Source organism: Athene noctua, chromosome 24, assembly GCF_965140245.1.
Source record: "Athene noctua chromosome 24, bAthNoc1.hap1.1, whole genome shotgun sequence".
In the NCBI taxonomy this organism is placed as follows: domain Eukaryota; kingdom Metazoa; phylum Chordata; class Aves; order Strigiformes; family Strigidae; genus Athene; species Athene noctua.
The window spans coordinates 6,596,192-6,616,813 of NC_134060.1; the positions used below are offsets into that span (position 1 = coordinate 6,596,192).

At 55.4% G+C, this 20,622-nt stretch overlaps 2 protein-coding genes across 11 annotated transcripts in view; both read right to left on the reverse strand.

Annotated features, from left to right (window-relative positions):
• The window catches only part of PUM1 (pumilio RNA binding family member 1), a 78,780-nt gene extending 78,327 nt beyond the window's left edge, over positions 1-453 (reverse strand). For 7 of the 8 annotated variants that reach the window (XM_074926393.1, XM_074926399.1, XM_074926398.1 and 4 more), the window contains exon 1: positions 355-453. The gene's annotated coding sequence lies outside the window, so the exon portion shown is untranslated. Of the gene's footprint in view, positions 1-296 lie in introns of all 8 variants that reach the window. The other variant, XM_074926392.1, reaches the window with a different exon arrangement.
• Positions 454-15,105: 14,652 nt separating this feature from the next.
• The window catches only part of NKAIN1 (sodium/potassium transporting ATPase interacting 1), a 40,285-nt gene continuing 34,768 nt past the window's right edge, over positions 15,106-20,622 (reverse strand). For 2 of the 3 annotated variants that reach the window (XM_074926298.1, XM_074926299.1), the window contains 2 exons: positions 20,295-20,376; positions 15,106-17,297 (listed from right to left, as the gene is read on the reverse strand). In XM_074926298.1, coding sequence (XP_074782399.1) covers positions 17,288-17,297; positions 20,295-20,376 — 92 coding nt within the window. In that variant the 3' untranslated portion in view covers positions 15,106-17,287. Of the gene's footprint in view, positions 17,298-20,231; positions 20,377-20,622 lie in introns of all 3 variants that reach the window. The other variant, XR_012635128.1, reaches the window with a different exon arrangement.

The window sequence follows — 20,622 nt, forward strand, 5'->3', positions numbered from 1 at the left end:
GGGCGCCGCCGCCGCCGCCCGGCCGGGATGGGCCCGCACCCCCCCCCCCCCCCAACAATAACAGCCCCCTCCCTGCCAACCGGGGCGCGACGGCGAGCGACCGGGGGGCGGCTGACGGGGGGCGGGAGCCCGCCGCGCCCCCCCCTCCCCTCCCCGGTAACAATAGGGGCCAGGCCCCGGCCCCCGAGCGCCGACAAGGAGCCGGGCGGGAGAGCCGGGCGCAGCGCCCCGCCGCCGCTCGCCTTCGGGGCGGCCTGGCGCCGCTCCGCCCGCTCCCCCCACCAATATGGCCCTACCGGCGGCTCCGCTGGGGTGCGCGGCGCGCCGGGGGCCCGGTCCGGTGCCGATACTCACGGGCGGAGCGGTAGGATGAAGACGGATCTCGGCCCCCCCCAGGCCGCTCGCCGCCTGCCTCTCCCCCTGCCTTTCACTCCGACAACATGGCGGCCCGGCGGGGACGGCGCGCGCTGCACGCCGGGAAGGCGAGGCCGCTCCAAGCGGCGCCGGGCCGCCGCTCCCCGGCCGGGCCGGGCCGGGCCCTGCCCGCGGCCCCTTCCCTTCCCCCCCGCCCCGGCCCGGGAGCGCCGCGGGGGGACAGGCCGTGCCCCGGCACCCTCCTGCGCGTCCCCTCGCGGGTGTCGCCGCTCCCCGGCCAGGCCCGGGCCGGCGTGGGGCCAGGCCCAGGGGCCTCAGGCTTTAAGCGTGGCCCCTTCCCCAGGTGGGGCCGGGGGGCAGAGTCCGTACTCGGCGCTTCGCCGCCACCATCAACTCTCCCTCGGCTAATGGGGCTGGGATTGACCCCCCCACCGCTGCCACCGCTCCGGCCTGGGGCACCCCGAGCCCCCCGGCCCCACACCAGGTGGGGGGGAGGCCACCAGGCAGCTGCCAGCCCCCTGCCCGAAGCAGCAGCCACCCTCCCGGGGCCTGCTCGCACAAAGGGCGACGGAGAACCGCACCAGAGGCCCGAAGCGCAGCCGAGTGCAGGCAGGACGAGCGGCTCTTCCTCGCCCCACGCCTTTACGAGCCCAGTGCCAGCAGCCAAGCAGTTCTGGGGTGTTTTCCTTTCGTGCCTCGCCGCCCCCTCCCTCCACTCCCCTTCCCCACAGAGTCAGGGCTGTGAGGAAACTACAGACCCCGGCGTGCGCCGTGAGCGCCGGCCGGGCTCCCAGCCTGGACATTCAAACAAAGCGCTGTACCCTGGGAGCGGTAGTTTGTGCAATAACACCTCCATGTTAAAGGGACAGGTCAGTCGGGAGCAGCCGCTGGTGGTTTTCTGCACCCTCCTGCACTGGGATGTGTTGGGCTCCGATGTTTTTGGGGGAATTTAGCACCCGCATTCGACACTTAGATGTAATATTTTCTCTCCCTCTTGGCCAGGTGAGAGAACCACTCTCAAAAACCGGGAGGAAACTGCCCACGCAGGGCAGCGGCTCAGGGCATGCCCTCGCATGCACACGGAGAGCAAACAAGCGGCGGCCCGGCGCGGCAGCTGTAGCGTTTCAAAGGGTTTCGTCAGCCGACAGGGTCGTTCAGACCACACGGGCCTCGGCAAGAGATTCCCCTTACATCTGAGCTGTTGTGGGTGAAGCAAGCGGGTTGTGGGATCAGGTACAAGAAATCAATCCCGGTTTATCACAGTCATTTAAGCACAGGCAGAGCTGGATCCAGCTGAGATCTGGCTGCCTGGCTTGCATCCATTTTCTCCCCAAAGGGCTGCCAGGGTAATGGGTGTCTCTACTGCCATGATGCCTCTTCCAGGCGCCCACACCAAGACTGGAGCATGTGGCCCAGCCAGCCGGGGCTTGCGGGGAAGCAAGGCCTCACCCTGGCCACCCCCAGAGCTCTGGGGAAATAAAGCTCGTGGCTGCAACCTGGAAAGTGCTGAGTACCCCAGGCTTGGCCTGACAGGGGACCTTCAGGACACACAGTTAGCCAAGGCTTTCACTGTTCATGCTGGTTTTCAAGCTAAGCCTTGTATAGCCACCCAAAACTTTATTTGGCTAGTTCCAGCATGGCTTACTTTACCTGGCAAAACCCTGCTGTGATAAACTCAGCTCTGCTGGGTTCAGCTGCTTGCGCTGCAGCAGCATGTTGCCTGAATGAGTGTGTGGCACTTGGCATGGACCCCCCTGCCCTGCTGCCACATAGCCCTGCCGGGCCCTGAGCACCCCACGAACGGCTGCGGTGTGGATCCTGTGCAACGAGTAGCTCCTGTTAGCGAGGCCTGGCCGCCCCCAGGCTCTTCACTGGAACAGGAACATCAGCAGGTTCTTCTGGCGAGCATCCCTAACAAAGATGCAGCTTGTTTTGCTGAGCTGCGCGGCCCTGTTACAAGGAAAGTGCCTTGGTGATGCAGTCAGCCCATCAGAATAACACTCGTGTGGTGAGGCTGCATCAGTTTGTCACCCTCCAGCTGGTAGAGCCCTAAACCTGCCTCTCCATGCCATGGTGGGCCATGAAACATCCCCGAAACATCATCGATGTGAGCAAGGCCAACCTCTGGGCATAATGGAGACATGAACAGTGAATCTGTCATCTTCACACTGAGGCAAACAAATATGTCCAGACACCCTTCTCCTTGGGTTGCATTCTGCAACATCTCCTGAGCGTTCTGGGCTGATACAAGACATTAGTGTTGGCTCCTGGGTGACGAATATTCGAGTTGCAAAGCGTGAGAGGTCAGGAGCTCTTTCCCACACTGTGTCCTTGCTGCGCAGCCTGGGGGAAGGAGGGTTGGCAAGTCCCTACCCGTTTCTGCTGGCCGGCTTTTGGCATGCCGTGCTTGCAAACTGGCAACCTCAGCACCCCACCTTGCCAGTGGGGCCGCCTGTCCCCGAGCTATCATGCTGGCAGTAGCACAGAGATCCCCAAGCAGCGCTGACCCTCTGCTGTGAGCCAGAGATAACAGCTACGCCGCAGAGAGCTGCAGCACACACCCAGGCTGCTTGCTGACACTAGAAACATGGTTTGTGTTAATTATACCTGGGATAATTACATTTATACCAGTATAATGAGAGGGGGAGGGAAGGAGTCCTCCTGTGGATGAAGTATTAGTGGTTAAAACCCGCTTATGCCAGTTAGTTTATTCGGTTTAGGAAGAAAGGTGCAGAGAAATGGCACATGGGGACACATAGCCCTATGGCCATGGGACTGAGTCAGAGTTTGGGTCTCACCTCCAAGCACCTCTCTCCCTCCCACAGCTTTTTCTGCCTCCTACCGCTGCTGTCCTCTCTTGCCCCTCAGACCTTGCTTGAGCTCCCAGCTTGTTGCAATCCATGAAAAGTCTTCCACAGGCTGCTCCAGGGACTTCAGATCCACAGAGGGCAGGCAAAGTGGGAGGAAGAGGCAGTGTGGGCAGTGAAATAACTTCCACTTCCATGGGAGAAACCTTCTGGAGGTGGAAATGTCCTTCTGATCTTTGTTACACTGTCGACCATCAAGGGCAGACCCAGCTCCCTGGCCCTGGCTCACCCTGTACCAGACCTGGCATAAGTTATCCTGTGCTTTGTCTTCAGTCTACAAAGAGAAAAAGGTTCCTCCAGAAGGTGGTTGATGTCCTCCTAACCTCCGAATGACTCACTAGAAGCACTTTTCTCCCTCTGTTGACTACAGAAGAGACTTCAGTCGGCTGTGCTCTTCATTAAACATCAAAGTTACACGTCCAAAGCCAAATGCCGAAATCCAGACCCTCCATCCATGCTCTGCCCAGACTCTGTTCCTGATGGCACGATGCCCAACACGACTGTATCTTCTCTTTGAAAGAACCTTCTAGTCTAAGAGCAGATAAACACAGCGCTGCTGTGATTCATGTTCCTCGGAACAGAGCTTCCTGCAGCTTGATGGAGAAGACACATGCACAGGACAGGGGATTCAGCTGGAAAATGAAATAGATTGAGCGACTCCATAAATCACAGATGAGTGGCTTCAGTACTGCCCCCAGACAGACCTGGCCCTCCCCAGCCTTGAGGAGTCCAGTACTTTTATTTCAATGACAACTTTGTCTCTGAAATTAAAAGCCAAATGGGAGGAGAGAGTGTCCCCCCACAGTGCCAATTTCTTCAGTGGGGCAGCAAAATTTTGTTGGCACCAGAAAAATAAAAACATCCACTGGATTACTTGATTTTTTTCTAAACCAAGCTAAAACTTGCTGAGACTTTCACGAAGGATACTTTCAAAATGTGCCAGCTTGACCAAAAAGCTTTAAAAGCCAAGTACGTCATGCAGCTTCATCACTGGGACAGTGTTTCATCAAACCACATTGCCTTGAGACAAAAAGTAATGACCAGCCCTGCAGCTGGGCAGCCTTAGTACTTGTTCACGAACACGGGCTGCGTGCTGACCCATCCATCGCTCCATCAGCTGCTTCACAAAGACGGCCAGAGACGTCAAATCATGGACCTTTCCCAAGGGACCTTCCCCAAGAGAGCCCACTCCCACTCGCACGCAGATGCAGGGTGCACACGTAAATGCTTTCTGGGTTGGACTAGTCGTCATCGACCAGCCTAGACGGGAAACGTCCCTTCATTTCTGCAGCAGCTTTCAGTGATCAGATAAAACCGTGGTTTTCACCGACACTTTTCGCCTACGGGTTTCCATGCTCTCGTTGAGAAACCCAACGCAGACGTTTTCAGGAGACAACAGCCAAGTGTCTAAAAGCGGCTGGTGAAATGTTGCAGTTACGGCAAGCTGAAGGAAATTCTGGCTGCAGACCCACCTGACAACAGTAAAGTCTGAAAGTTTCATTTTGGCTAGAAAATTGCTTTTTCTTGCAGAAATACACCCCCTTAAAGTTAAAATTTTTAAGTAACTCCCACCAGTCAGCTGTGCTCAGTGTTGTACTGAGCCCAACACGGAGTCCCCTGTCCTGAGTACAATAACAACCAAGCAGCTCTGGGGGATGTCTTGAGGGTCATTATCAACATATCCCGCTATTTCCTCTCTGTGTGCAGGGAGACAACTGGCAAAGCCGTGTCAGACATCCCATGGCTAGAAAACAGCCGTGCCAATGCCTTCCTCTGCATCCTGGTGATGTCTTCTGCTGTCCTCCCTCCAGTTTGCCACGGCTCACAGAGCCATGGCAGAAGAAAATGGCCAGAGGCAGGCAGCAAAAAATGCCCTGGAGAAGTGGAGATAAATCTAGGGTGGATTTATGGGATCCAGAGTGGGTTAAATCCAGGATGAGAAGAGACACACAGGACTTCTTCTCACTCTTATGGGGTCAAGATGGTATTTTCCCCAGGGGCCAGGCAGTGAGAAATGTTTTTGGCAGGGTCACTAGCACACAGGGCCAAATGTCGTTAGGAAGGGTCCTTGAGTGTCCCTTTGCCACCCCACTGATACAGACTATTAACAAGAAGGTAATTGAGAAACCTATAGAAAAAGCAGCCATACAAAGAACTGTCAGCAGCTACAAACCAGAAAAAAAGGAAATTCTTCTTTGTTTTTTAAACCACATGGGTTTTCCCCCTGGACCTCACTGCTGAGATGTGTCATGGCAGCAAGGAGCGGGGCTGAGCCCTGCTCCACGTTCCTGCCTTTTCATCAGCCTTTTTAACTAGCCACCAAGCCCTGTAGGGACCCAGACACCAGAGCTGCAGAGAAAACAGGAGCTCTGATAGATGCTGATGGATGAAATAAATGAGCACTTGGGGTATGAACAGCCATGCCCTCCCTAGAGCCCTGCGGGCAGGTAGGGCTGCGCTACAGAGGGCCAGCAGCGGGGCTGAGTGCAGCCCTGGGAGCCGATGGCATCCGAAAAATCCTACAGCTCAGCCAAGCAGCTTCGGGCAGGAGAGTTCAGGTGGTGGCACTTTCCTTCCGAGAGGGAGGTGGTGGCGGTGTCCCCGCTCAGTGTGGGCTGCTGGCCAGGGCTTGGTCGATACCCAGCTGGAAAGGAGCTGGCAGGCTCCAGGGCTGCTCTTGGCCAGTGCTTGCCAAGTCGTAGTGGAGACTTGTCCTTGCTCAGGGCATCCCACCTGCAGCAGCTGTCCCTCCAAACGTGTCCCAGGCCAGCCACAGCCTGTCGAGTCAAGGGATTGTGCCTATGTATGATCTAACTAGATCATCCCAAGATCCCAGCTAAATCCTTACACCTACCCACCTCCCTTCTTTGTGGGCCCCTGGAGGGTATAGATGCTCACCAGGAGCAAGGGGATGGGACACAGGGGTCCCTCTGTATTGATGCCCCATCAGTGAATCAGTTAAACTCTACCTGGGGACATTTCACATCCACTGGTGGCATTTTGTCCCCATATGCTGACACTGGTAGAAGCAACACCACCTCCTTCATGAGTGCTTGTGAGATTCCCCTTCTTGGGGTTCACCCCCCACACCATCATCACAATTTCTAATCATTAGAGCTCCAAAGCAGGAGGCTGATTAAGCTTTCCAGCTTGTTTGTTATCATTAAATATATCGACGCTGGGTTTTCTTGACAGGCAATTACATGACTAAGCCCTTTGGAAGCTTGCTACCTTCTCAGTCCGCATGACTTCTTGCAGTCCCATGGCCTGATTGTGTTTCATGGGGAGCAATTTCCTTCTACCAGCTCTGCATTTGCCATTTGCATTGCATCAGCTCTTCCTCGGTGCTGGAAAACAAGCAGGAGGGATGCTCTGACTTTCTCCTGCCTCTCAAACATCTCCTGAGCTGAGCCAGGCTGGGGTATGCCATCAAGACCAGTGGATCCTTACCCTGCAGATAGCTATTTATCGTGCCAGCTGCTGCTGTGGATTTAAATTTCTACTCTGGAAATGTAGAGGCTGTGCACATGGAGGCAGGTTTGCAGGGCAGCAATGCTCAAAGAGGAGCAAGAGGATGAGTGATGACTTTGCAAGGGGTCAGTCAGCCAGTAAGTTTTCCCAGTCCCCAACACCACTTGTTCTTTGCTACCAGTTTTCCCAGACCTTATTTCTTGAGATTTAAAGTTGTCCAATTTGCTCTTGTCCTTGTCACCCCGCAGAAGGTGACATCATGCTACTGCCGCCAGGCTGTCACACTGGCCTCCTGGGCCCCCCCCCCAGGGCACAGCTATAAGCACACTGCGAGTTCAAGATGCTTTCCTGTTACTTCTTAGTTAAGAAAAAAACTACCCAATGAATTGTCATGCTTAAAAGAACATCATCCCAGCTGCAGACTCACATGCTCAGATTTAGGAAATACCAGCGTTACCTTTGCCTGCACAATCTTAATTCAGCCCCCTTAGGCACATGCTTTGCGATCCAGTCTTTAATTACAGGTTCACAGAGTAGGTTTTTCCCACGGCACTCATGGCCCAGTTAGAGCTGGCTCTGCCCCGAGGCAGAGTGATGGGGGAGATGTGGATGTGGGACCCCCTTGTGCCCTCCTGCCCAGGCTTTAAGGAGCATGCAGTGTGAAGGTCTGATGTTTGAAATGTTTTTGCTATTCTTCTCTCTCATAACCTGAGCAATTTTGTTAAAATCCAGGGTCCTGCAGGAGGGTTTGCTGAGCAAGAAGTGGTGAAGGGTGAAGGTGAAGCCTCTGCTCCCAGCTCCAAACCCTGCTGCCACCAGCATCGTCCCCCAGACCCCTCGCTGCCACCCCCTTGGGCTGTGCAGGGCTCCCGGGCTGCCTCCTCCCTCCCCTCCTCTTGCACAGAGCCCTTCTGCCGAGCTGAGCTCCACGCCGTCCCTCCACCCACACCCACCTTCGGTTTGGACACTGAGATGTGCCTGGGCGCTGGGTGGAGGCTGTTTTTATTCCGACTTCCTCCTTGCAGAAGGCAGCCGGCCGGCTCTTGCTGCTCTGCCTAGCGCAGGCAGCTGCTCCTCCTGCCTGCCTGCTGCAGGCCAGCCCAGCCCAGGGTGACAGCCTGGGGACCTCGACACCTTCTGCCTCTGCCTGCACGTCCCCATGTGCCACGAAGTTCCACAAACTGCTCAGCCCAAAGGCAAGGGTGCTTCACACAGCGGGGAGCTGGCTGGGGAGCAACTTGTGGCCAGTAGCTTTGCCAGCAAATCCTCCCAGTATGGCTAATTTTACACGGAGGGAGGCCTGGGGTTTACTGGGGAGCCAGAAACAATTCCCAAGCGGTGGCTAAACCCACCCCACCGGTGCCTTGCCCGAGCAGCACTTGGCTCCCGTGTCCTCCCCACACCAGAGCTTGTGGGGCCGGCACTGAGCTTCCCAGACACAAGCACCCAGCTCCTCGCCAGTGCTCCTGGTTTGATCTTCGGTGCTGAGATGGGAGGCTCAGATATACCTGGCTTAGAAACTTAATTGCCCTCGGTGTAATTTGGAGGCAGCAAGCCCAGGTTTAGAAGGGCTGATTCACCTTCTGGACCTGCCCCTGCTCTTCCTGTGAGGCTGGAGGGAGCCGAGGGCAGTGGAGCAACACCCAGGGAAGGTTCCTAACGTGGGTGACCCCAGGCTTCAGGGGGGGTGGTGACCCCTTCCTCGGGGTGCCTGCTTACAGACCAGGACTTGCCTGAGCAAAGCTGCAATGGGTGTCAGCAGGAGCCAAGCTTTGCACCCATGGAGTGGCGATGGATTGCAGAGACCTCAAAGACATCTGGTCTGGAGGGTCCTGAACGCTGGCTGCGTGTTCAACCAACCACAGGTGGTCATTTGCTCGTTATTCCCTGTTCTTGCTCCCGTCTTGACTGTAACGGTGTGAATTTACTCCAGATCACACCCAGGCATTGTGGTCGTGGTGATGAAGGGATGAACATCCTTCTGCCAGCTCTGGAGCCACCAGCCCTGAGAATTTTCCTGTGCATTTCCCCTGCATGGGAGGTGATGCATGGTGGGTATGTCTGGTTGCATCTCCATCACCTTCACACACAAAACCCCACCCTTCTGCCTGTGCAGCAGGACCAGGTTGGAGCCCAGAGGGGTGAATGGGGTCTGCAGGTGGAGTTTGGGAAAGCAGCTCCACCGCATGCATGGAGGAGGCCCCGGAGATGCAACCAAACCACCCGGAGCAAGAGGCACCAGTGCCAAGAACAACATGGGCAGTCCCATGGCAACAGGGCAGGGAGACAAGTTCAGGGAATGGTGTAACACAGCTGGCACCCACTCCACTTGCAGGAACAAAACGGAGCTTTTCCTGCCCAGCCAGCCGCTCCCACCAGCTCCCACCTTCCCCTGCTCCTGGTCGTGTCCCTTGTCCTGCCTGCCGTAGCACTGGGGCCAGCGTGCTGCTGGCAGGACTCCTGGCACCAAATCCCTTGCAAACTCCACCCTCGTTGCCCCCACTGTGCCTTGGCTTTCCCCTGCGTGTTTTCAGGTCCAGCACTGGCTCCCAGGCACACTCCATCCCGTCCTCCACCCCTTCCTGATGCGCCGGAGCTAAAAGACAGCTGATTTAGGGCTGGCTTTGTTGCACGACGGGAGCATGATGTTGCTTTGCTCCAGCAAAGGCATTATAGCTGCTCTCCTGGGGAGTGATGGGGCCGGTGATACACACACACACACACACACACACACACACACACATATATATATTATGTGCAGCATTTTTCAGAAGAAGCCAGCTTCTGGTGCAAGCAGGCAGGCTGCAGGGAACTCATCATGCGCTTTAGTCTCTGCCCAGGACAAGCCATGTGTTGTGCATCCTGAGCCAAAAATTGTGCTCAGGATGCCCGCAGATGCTCCACGGCCGGCAGAGAAAGCCCAGGAGCTCCCACCAAGGCAGCCATCGCGTCCACCCGACAGTCATCTGGGTAAACACCCGTCCACATGTCACCTTCCAGCTGGGACTGGAGATGATGGGAGCACAGAAACGAACATCTGTTTAGGGATGTGGGGCCAGGGATTTCAGGGGGCTGGCACCCGTACCGTGGCACAGGTTTGGTGGGTGTTGTGGTGCCAGGAGGAGGGTGTCCCTTGGGGACACCAGTGCATCTTCCACCTAGCAGGGACCACTGGAGAACCATCCATCTTCACTAAAGAGTCAAAGGGGAAAAAATAAGGCCAAGGATATGTTTCTTGATCAATTTACCACCAAAAGAAAGCAGTGAGCTTCCTTCCAAGCATGAAAACATTGTTTCCATTCACCTACAGCATCCTACAGGCCTCGCTCCTGCTCCCACTCCCTTTTCCCTGGAACCAGCCATGTTTAACTCGGCACACCTAGGACTGCGGCAGCTGGATCTACAGATCTCGTAGAGTCCCTGAAAAGCGTCTCTATGCCTTTGTTTGAGGTTGTGAAAGCGGCTTTTTTACTCGTTAACATCTGTGACTCGCCAGGGTCCTGCGGCTGCGGGAGGGAGCCGACGTTTCTGTGCGGGGTAAATTAATCCTTTGTTGCTCCTCTGCCATTTCTTTACTCAGTTTGGGATGGAAGAAAATCAACTCGTTTTTCTTCCTGCCCTTCCTGTTTACAGCGACACAGGGTTTCTTCACATGATGGCAGCGAGAGATGCTTGGACTCTGTAATTACCTCTCAGTCACAGCCAGGCAGGGGACAGTGGCTGTAGGGAGGGTCTGGCTTGGCTGAGGGTGTAAGGGGTTCAAGTGAAGCCCCCCCCAACCCCTCCCATGGCTGTGGGTAGCAGTGCAATGCCCATGCTCACATGCTTTTTAAATTTGAGGTGCCCTGATTGTTTTTGGGGCAGCGAGAGCATCACTGCCAGGGGTGCTGCACCCACTTCTTGGCTTCAGACTAGGATGGGAGCAGGATGGGGGATGTTGCATGGTGGGGATGGCTGGTGCCATTCAGGTGATCATTCATATCATTTTTATTTTAAAGAATTTCACCCGATGCTCTGAAAATAACATGGCTGTAAAACTAAGCGAGGACCTGAGAGAAATGCACCTGCTGATGTGCCGAGCATCCTCCCCGCTGGGCCAAGGATGCACCAGCTGCAAACTGGGAGGAGAGAGGAGTCAGGTGTTCCTGGGGAAGGCAGAAAGGCAGGAGGTGTTTTAACATCCATTTCCTGAGAGAAGTGATTTGAGACTGTAACATGCCTGAATCACGGGGTAGATGAGGAGATGCTTCCAGCCCAGGCGTTGCCGTTCGCTCTCCCCATGAGTCATGCTGGGATGGGAATTAAAGGTTGGGTTATCAACCACCTTCATCTCCTCCGATGGGTCTGTGCCAGCACCCAGCCTTGCCCAAGGACCCCGGGGTGGGTGCATGGCACCCAGGTTCAGCTGGCAAACAACAGCAATAACCACTGCAGCAGGCTGGATTTCTTCAGAGCCACCCAGTGATGCCAGTAACACTGGTGGGATGCAGCTCCAGCATGGAAGATGCTGCTCGGATTGCAAGGAAAAGGAGCTGTGACACTCCCCAAAATGCACAGTTTGGTTTTTAGCACCTGGACCTGAGCTGGCTTTGCACTTCAAAATGATCCCACTTGGTCAGTGTGGCTCTAAATCTGCAAATTGAAATTTGGAGGAGAATGCCTGTGGGAAAAGGGGTGGCAAGGAAATGAAGAGAAGGGAAATGCTGGGAAGCGGATGATTGTTTTTCCTCTATATCCCGAATTTTTCCTGTCTGTCTCCATATGGTGAGGGCCAGGATGCTGCTGGCTTTGCCTCAGGGGTAAACACACGGACCATCCCCCAGATTTCCAGCCCTAAACCCATACTATTTATTACCTGTGAAGTAAATCTCAGCCCTCCTGTCCTGGGACGTCCCGCTGGTTGTGAACGCTGAGCAAACAGCACAAAGCTGCCTCTGAAACATGTTTTCCCAGCAGTCAGACCAGAAAAAGCTTTTAAAACCAGCTTTTGCAGGCTGGCGCTTTGTTTTAAAAACTTCCTTGGTTAGAAGACATTAAAATCTGACTTGTTATAACTCCTGAGATCCCTCAGTACAGTTTTATACTTTATCTACAGATGTAGATTGATACTTTGCCTTATATTTATTTACTTTAAGAACTTATTTACTTACTTATTGAATTTACTTATAAATAAGTATGTAAGTTCATATAATTTTTTATAATAAATCATTCTCATTTACTATAAGTTAATATATTTAATTATGATAGTTTTTCTTTAGTATAAATTGATATATCTACTTATGATAAATAAACTATTTTTATTTACTATAAATAAATTAATATATTTACTTTAGGTAAGTAAATAAGTAAATTTGAAAGTAAATAAATGTTATTTGTAACTAACCAACCAAATATTTAAACTTTAAGTATATAACCCTGGGACAGACCAGCAAAACTCATCACCTCCCTCCCAGCAGAGCCAGAGGACGGATTCCTGGAAGAGACTCTTTGGAATGGTGCTGAGCCCCGTCTGCAGCCCCGTGGAGCATGGGGTGGCTTCAGCTGCACCCAAGAGTGCCCACATCCTGCATCCCAGCTGGGGATGCCCACAAATAAGGACAGGATGTGGGGTTTTTTTGCTTTTAAAGCAGTTTCCCAAGTATTTTTATTTCTTTTTCTGTGCTGCGGGGATGTTTTGGAGCCGGAAGCATCTCCCTCATGGCTGCTGTGGGTGGGTGACAGTGGCTGTGGCTTATGGAGGGGCTGCTGGAGATAACCCCAGCCCAGCGCTGGCATGAGCCCAGGGCTGCGGAAAGCTGTTGCCTTGCTCTGACTTAGGGTCAGTTTAGTAGCAGCCATAAACTCCTGCCCGGCCAGGCTCCCACAGCCATCCCCTGTATTTCCCAGTCCCACCAGTGCCACCTTCCCAGTGTGCTCAGATCCCTGCTGGGAGGCAGCTCACCAGCCATGCCACAACAGCACCCACAGGACAAAACACTGATGTGTGTTCCAGACCCATTTCTGAATTAATTCCCACTGCAGTCATTAACCAGCCAACATGTGCACATGCTGGGGTTTTATTTCCCTCACGTGGGTGACATCTGCCCGCCCCACAACCACCTTTCACTGCAGCAGCCACCTCCAAAGGGACCCGATCTGTGTCAGATAAAAGACCACAAATTTTAGGACCACAAACACTGCAATAAGCTGGAAGGTGCCTCCCAAAAATGGAAGATTTTAATCGAAAACCACTTTAAGAACCCTATTTCAGCCTCCAGTTTGGCGCTTACCTCCCCTTACCAGCCCCTCTAAGGTACAGGAGGAGAACACAGGGCATGGCGAGCGCCGTTACTGTCAGAGGGTTTGCTGGCCTGTCTGGGCAGGCTGCTGGAGCTGGGACGGGGCTGGGCAGCGGGAGGTTGTTTTGCAAGAGGTAGATCGATGGGTGTGGACAGGCAAACAGCTTTCCTCCTTCCTCCTCAGGTGGGGAGGAGGAGCACGGCAGGATGCTCCAGCGGCATGGCTGTGGGATGCCCAGGCAGCACAGCCACGGGACGCTCGGGCAGAGAGGCTGTGGGTGCTCCAACAGCACAGCCGTGGGTGCTCAGTCAGCGTGGCCACGGGATGCTCCAGCACCGTGTCTGAGATGCTCCAGCAGCGTGGCTGTGGATGCCCCAGCAGTGCAGCCGTGATGCTGATGCTCCGGCAGTGTGTCCATGGGATGCTCCGGCAGGACCATGAGGATGTTGACCCGCTTCTTCCCCAGTCCACAGCCACACAGTCCGACTGGCCTCGCTGTTGTCATAGTAACAGGCCTCCATCCCTGCTCACCCCCCCCCCCCCCCTAAAAATTCCTTCCCCCTTCCTTGGTACCTACAAGGCATGGGATAGCTCTTGTTGGATCAGGCTTCACCCAAGCACACATTACCCACGGAGGTGGTGGCAGGGCTGTCCTCACCCACCCCGGCAGCTGCACCCTCACTGGGGCGTCCTTTGGGTCCCTTTCGTGGGGATTCACTCTAGGGTGGGGGCACAGGTGTTTCCCCGTGTGTGTGGGCCACCTTCACCCTCTCATCCACTGCTCTGGGACAACACCTGCCTGTCCCTGGGGTGCTGGGACACCCTACTGTCCCCATGGCCAGGGCAAACCCGGTGACTCCTCCATCCCTGAGCACCCTGCTCAAATCCATGGATTTTAGGTCTGGAAATCTGCTTTTGGTCTGTTCACCTGTGGGTGACCTGGTGACATCTACTCGGGGACACCAACCTCTGCCCAGGGACACCCAGGGCTGCTGGGGACGGCACCACCACACTCCAGCCTCCCCCCATGCCAGCTCCTGCCTGGGGACAGGAGAACCCTTACGGGGATGAAGGCTCAATTCCCACAGGGACAGAGATTTGGGAACAAGTGGGAACAAACCAAGTTGGGCACCGTGTCCCCAAAAAGCCGGCGACCAAATGCTGTGACAGGGAGTTGCCGAGCAGAAGCATCACAGGGAGCTCAGCCCAGGGGAGAAAGAGCATCCAGCTGCTCTGGCCCCCGATGTCACTGAAGACACCGTATTTGCTGTCCCAGCCTCACCACATTTCCATTTTGATTTAAAAACTAAGATTTAATTCAGTGTCATCACCCCCTTCCTTCTCCTGTTTATCCAGAAAAGACAGCAAAGGGGAGAAAAACCCAAGGCAGAGGATGGGAGCAGAAGGCTTGAAATCAATTAAAAATAGAGCAAGTGAAATGGCTTTGGATACTTGGAATGAAACCACGTGCGAAGCGGGTGCCACCCCGAAGGGGTGGTATTGAACTAAATAAAAATTGCTGCCTTGGTGATGGAAAATGTGAATATCTGGGGAGAAAGGAGAAAAGAAAACCTTTCCTACGGGGCTGTAGCCTCAACCTGGTGTCTCCCACAAGGGAATTCCTACCCTGGCCCCTGGCAGGCCTGAAAAGTTTAATTTGGGGAGTTCAACCTGAAAAAACAGCCCGGGGGGGGTTAATAATTTTCTTGGGGGGTTTATCAATATTTCTCTTAGGGGAAAGGAGGCTGCAGCCCCCACCAGCTGCCCACTGACACATCCCCCATTGCACAGCAGGTGGTACCCACGCTGGCTGCTTTTCTGTATTTCTGCTTTTGCTTTTTTTTTTTTTTTTTTTTTTTCCCCTGCTATTTTACTACCAGGGAGGAAATTACCCACACAGGCAGCGAGAGAGGAGGCAGAATCTCACTGGGGCATCATTAAAAAGAAGTGCAGGGTTATAAGACAGCGGAAAGCTGCATGATGCAGAACCCACGGGAGGGAGCTGGCAGTGTTAAAGAGGGGGGAAAAAAAGCAAAATAAAACCCCCACCACCTTTTAATTGATCCAACTGCACAAGGAAGGTAGATGCCCCAAAACCAGAACAGCCATCGGATGAAACTTTCCTTCAACTTTTATAATTACAGAATAGAAAAGAAATCCTCGGTTCACATTACAAATACAGTCTTATATAAAAACAAGCCAACGGAAAGGAAAAAAAAAAGGTCGTGGAGCACCGGTGCCTGGCTCCTGCCGAGCTCAGGAGGGAGGGAAGCTCTTCTGAATGAGTTTTAAATGAGGGCAAGTTTTTCCTTCTGCTTCCTGCTGGGTTTGAGAAGGGTTTTGAGTAGGCGGATGTCTGCCAGTCCCATCCCATCCCACCATCCCGCCCCGCAGCAGGTCAGCGAGAGCACCCTTGATTCTGGAGAGGAAAATAAACCCCGGAGATGCTGCTGTCCCCGGCGCTGGGCGGAACTTGGGGATGTGCATGTGTTTTGGGGGGACTGGGGGAATCCATTGCCTGAAAACCACTATTTTCCTTGGAAAAAAGAGGGGGAAAGGGCAGAAAAATTATTGCCTGTAAAGTTCGCAGCTTGGCTGGAGGCAGTGGAGGGGCTGGCGGGGGGATGCAGCCCATCCCCTGCCCAGGGTTTGGGCTTGGGCAGCTTCGGTCCTTGGCACTTCATGGCTGCTTGTGGGGAAGGACAAAATAAAAATCACTCCAGGGTGCAAAAAAAAAAAAAAAAAAAAAAAAAAATCCCCAAATAACCCCCAGGACTGGAGGGAAAACACTTAGGAGGCAAAAGTCATGTGACCCCTCCCTGCTTCCAGGTGCAAAGTTTGGGCTTGGGACCAGATCCAGGGATCCAGGAGAAATCACATCCCACCTCCAGGGAAAGAAGAACAAGGAGTTCAGGGGGAGCTGAGATGCTTCGTGAAGCTACTTTTTTCATTCCAGCTTCTTCCGAGGCTTTTAATTCCCAGCTCATCTTCATTTTGCAAAGCGATCACTGCCCAGTGGACCTTCCACATTCTTTGCCTCCCCGCCAATAATAATTCCCCATGTGCCAACATCTCCCCTCTTCTGCTGCTGAACCTGATGGATGGGTTTGCCACCGAGACCCCAAATGGACGGAGGGTCTGGGAGGGGTTGGAGAGGCACCAAGCTGCCCCCCACCAGCCCCGGGAGAGGGGCCGGGGGGCACCGGGGCAACCCTGGGGTGGGTACAGTGTTGCTGAAGGCACGATGTTGGCCTTGTGGGGGGGCCCAGCGCAGGCTCACTGGGGGGGTCATGCTCAGCCAGAGTCTACTCAGGCACTTTAAATTAAAATAAACCCCCAATAATTAAAAAAAAAAAAAAAAACCCAACCAAAAAAACCCAACAAAAAACCAAACCCAAAACATTCATTAGATTCGTTAAAACAGCCTGAAAGGGGCTGTGTCGAAAGCAGCGTCAGTATTGCCAAATTTGAGCAAGACCCCTCTGAAATGGGGAAGGATGGGGGGGCTTGCAGAGGGATTTTGGGGTGCTCTGTCCCCATGTCCCCAGATTTTGGGAGTTGAGGCAAGACTTTGATGGCCAGATCCAGCTCCTCGGGGTGAGGGGAGCATCCTGAACTGAGCCCCTCCGACACTGTTTCATCCAACCAGGGGGCTGGAAAATTCATTCTGGGAGCAAAAACCCCATTTTCAGGGCCAGCTTGACTCCCAAACCTGGCATTTCGGGAAATTGTCCCAACCCTGTGGAGGACAAAGCTGCTCCCTCTGCCCCGCTGTCCCCAATGCACTGTTTATCCCCTGGCCCCTGTCCCAGTTTGCTCCAAACCAGATGTTTTTTGTCCCAGTCCTGCTCCGGGCCCCCCTCCGGCCTGGCACACCGGGAAGGGCCCCGCTGCTCCAAGGAAAAACCAGGCTGGGAGAAACAGAAGAAAACAGTGTCCGGTGAGCGATGCCACCTCCCCGTGTGTCCCCATGTCTGCATCCTGGGGAGGGTGTGGGAGCCCGAGGGGGTGGCACAGCTTGGGGGTGTCCCCCTGTATCCAGCCCCCACCAGTTCTGCTGTGGGTAGGTGGTTTGGGCTCAGAGGCATCCAGGGTGGGATGGATGTGCAGCTCCTGGCTCCATTTTCGAGGGTCTTGTGGGGTGCAGGGAGGCAGGAGGGGACCAGGTGGCTCGGCATTGTGTCCCCCCACCTCGCTGGGGGTCGTGTCATTGGGTGTGGGACAGTTCGCTCTAGGGGGGTCCTCTTGCCTCTGGCTCCCACGCAGGCCGGGGCTGGATCCAGGGCAGGAGGAGGTTACCCAGATCTGGGGAGAGAAGGGGAGAGGAGATGTTAGGGGTGAGCCCAGACCCGGGAAGTTGTCACCACATGGGGACAAGGAGTCATGGCCATGGGCAGCCACCAGCAGCCCCTCCCAGGGGACAGAGACCTGCTGGGGTACCCTGGGGTGGCTCTCACATGGCCATCACCCTTGTTTCACCCCCCAGAATGTAAGAGAGCAAACTGGGGCCAGGCTGGGAAGCCCCAGTGGGTTGAAGTCCCCCTGCCATGGTGACACGGGGACTGCCATTGGAGCTCAGCCATCCCTGGCTGCCTGTGGGCCCTGAGGGGACATGGAAGGGACACGGCGGGACCCAGGAGCCTTGACCTCTGCGTGCTGCCAGCCCTCTCTCCGGGCAGGCCACCTTCCCAGCAGCTGGGGGGTACGGGGGTCTGGGGGATACTGCACATGCCTGCGGGCCAGCAGCTCCCTGTGTGTGTGTGCAGGTGTGTGCAGGCGTGTGCAGACATGTGCGAGCATGTGCAAGCATGTCTGCACACGAGCGTGTGCGTGGGCAGGTCGGCGTGTGTGCGGGTGAGCACACACGGGCATTGCTGTGCATCCTCCTGTGTACACGTGCACGCGGAAAATGCGTGGGCAGAGCCGGTGTCACACAATCACAGGATCATCGGGGTTGGAAAAGACCTTGAAGATCCTCCAGCCCAACCATGAACCTCCCACTGGTGCTGCGGGAGGCCAGATCGACTGCACAGAGCCGCGGCGCGAGGCAAGGACACAGCCCCTCACCCCACAGAGAAACAACCCCCGTGTCCCCCAGGACAGCGCAGGGGACCCCCTGCAGACCCCTGGCCCAACTGCCCACATCTCAGCTCCCAGCTCCCAGCCTGCGCTTCCCCCCTTCCTGATGTGCCACAGGAGGGGTTTTGGAGGCGAGAGCCCCTGTCCTGGGGGGGACATGTCATGGGGGGGACCCAGTGCCACCCTGGCTGTGCAGGAGGGACCCAAGGGGATGAGAAGCAGGTGGTGACATGGCACATCCTCCTCCTGCCGCTGGGTGCAAACCCTCCCCCGCACCCACCATTAGTTCAATTAGAGCTAATTGTTAACTGCAGAATAAGCTTTAATTTCTCAGGCCAGGACAGCAGCCCCGCTCTGGCCTGTCTGCTGTCCCCTGGGGACACAAGTGGCTGGATCCACTCCACTGAGCCAGGACAGCACCTTGGACATCCTCTCACCGGTGCTGGGTGACAGCAAGACCCCGGTGTGCCCCTCCCCAAGATGGGGTTACCGCTGTCCCCACACCCCCTCGGGTCCCCCCACGTGTCACCGCAGGACCCGGTGTCTCCCACCTCAGGGACAGAGTGCATCCCCCTGAGTCCATGATCCTGACCTGCCACCACTGTCAGAGTGATGGAGGTGCCTTGATATAAATTTTAGCTACATATAATTAGGTGGTGGGTTATTAATGAGCTGCTGGGGTAGGACAGAGGGGGCTGCAGGCAGGGGAGAGCTGGCAGCACGGTGGCAGGGTCCCAACTGTGACCTCCCCCCGCCAGCCCTGCCTGCAGAAAAGCCACAAGGACGTGGGCACTCTGAGTGAGCTTGATTAATTAGGAAGCAATTTAATTACAAGGAGCGCTGCCTGAGGCAGCCCTGCAGGCACATGCTGCCCGTGAAGGGCTTTGGGGCTTGTCCACCGTGTGGTGCAGGCAGGGAGCGAGGTCAGGCAGCACCAGCCCAGCAGCACCTTGGGACGGGATGCTTTGGTACCCGGGTGGGTTCACATAACCCACCCAGCCCAGCCATGCAACCCCCCAAACCCCCCCCAATCACCCCAGAACAGGTCCTGGGCAGACAGGGGAGCCCTTCAGGGATACAGGGCTGGGTTAAACATCTCTCAGAAAGGGAGGAGAGGAATTTCCCCAGCACCTCTGTACCCCACTGACATCTCCCCATCCTGGTATCTCAGCACTGAGTTTCTCTGCCATCAGCTTTTGAGCCCCCTGTATATCTAAAATTGTTACTCCCCCCCCCCCCCCCAATTGATATTCTTGCCAATATCCCCAAATGCCGCAGCTCTCACCACTCATCCTGCAGCTGTTGGGGAACACTGAGCCCACAGCAGCCCCCGGTGCCCCCTGTGCCCCCCCGTGCTGCTGGAGGCTTTGCACCAGCCCACCAAGGCAGGTCTGAAGCGGGGGGAACATGTCCTATCCATGGGACAACACTCTCTTGCGTCCCCCCAAGGGTGGGCACCCAGCTGGGGGAGGGCAGAACACCCACATCTATCCCCAGGATGTGGGTGCTGGCACCGCTCCCACCCTGGGGTGACATCGCAGTGAAATGCCAGTGCCACCGTCTGTGTCCCCACACCAGGCAGCTCCTGTCCTGCCATCCCTCACTCCCACCCGGAGGTCTGCGGGGCTCACAGGGAAGGACTGGCTCCATGCGAGGCGCACAGCACCCGTGGGTGCCCATCTGCACCCATGCACCAGGGCGGGCACACAAAAGACTGTGCCTAAACACCCAGGGAGGGCTGAGCAACATCACAAATGCATTTGTTCCACCACAACCCTCTCTTTGCATTAATTGCATGGCGTGCCCTTGAGTTTGCATAGAAGGCTTAAAATATAATTAATTTTTGGCATCCAGCAAAGCCCACACGAGGCTAATCCCTTTAGATTTTGCAGCCTTATCTCATTTGAGCGTTTATCTAGTTAAGCTTAATGGGTAAGGGAGAGGGAAAAAAAAGTCAGCTGCACTTATCTGAAGAGCTGCTGCTCCCCCTGGGCAGCCCCGGCGTGTCGACGCTCAGCAAACAAAAAGCAGCAAAAAGCAAAACAAGGGCACAATCCCCCCTAGAAGTTCCCAGCCCCGCCAGAGCCTCCGGGCTTTATATTGAGGCTGAGCTGACTCGCAGACCCAAATCTTTTGAGTTATGATGGTGTGATGAGGCACCTTGGAGGGGCTCCTGCAGCCCTGAGCATCCCCAAGGCTTTCCCCGGCCTGGCACGGACTCACGTGTAGAGCGGCTGTAGCTGTAGGTGTGACGTCTTCTGTGGCGCCTGGTAGCCGTAGGAGTCAAACCCGCCGATGAAGTCGACTGGGGAGAGGGGGGAAGAGCAGGGAGGTGAGCTGGGGGGGCAGTGGGGCAATTCCTCTGTCCCCCTGCCCACCCCAATGGCACCCACGGGTCACAGAATCCCAGAATCGTCTGGGTTGGAAAAGCCCTTGAAGCTCCTCCAGCCCAACCATGAACCTCACCCTGACTGTTCCCAACTCCCCCAGATCCCTCAGCGCTGGCTCAGCCCGACTCTTCAACCCCTCCAGGGATGGGGCCCAAAACTGA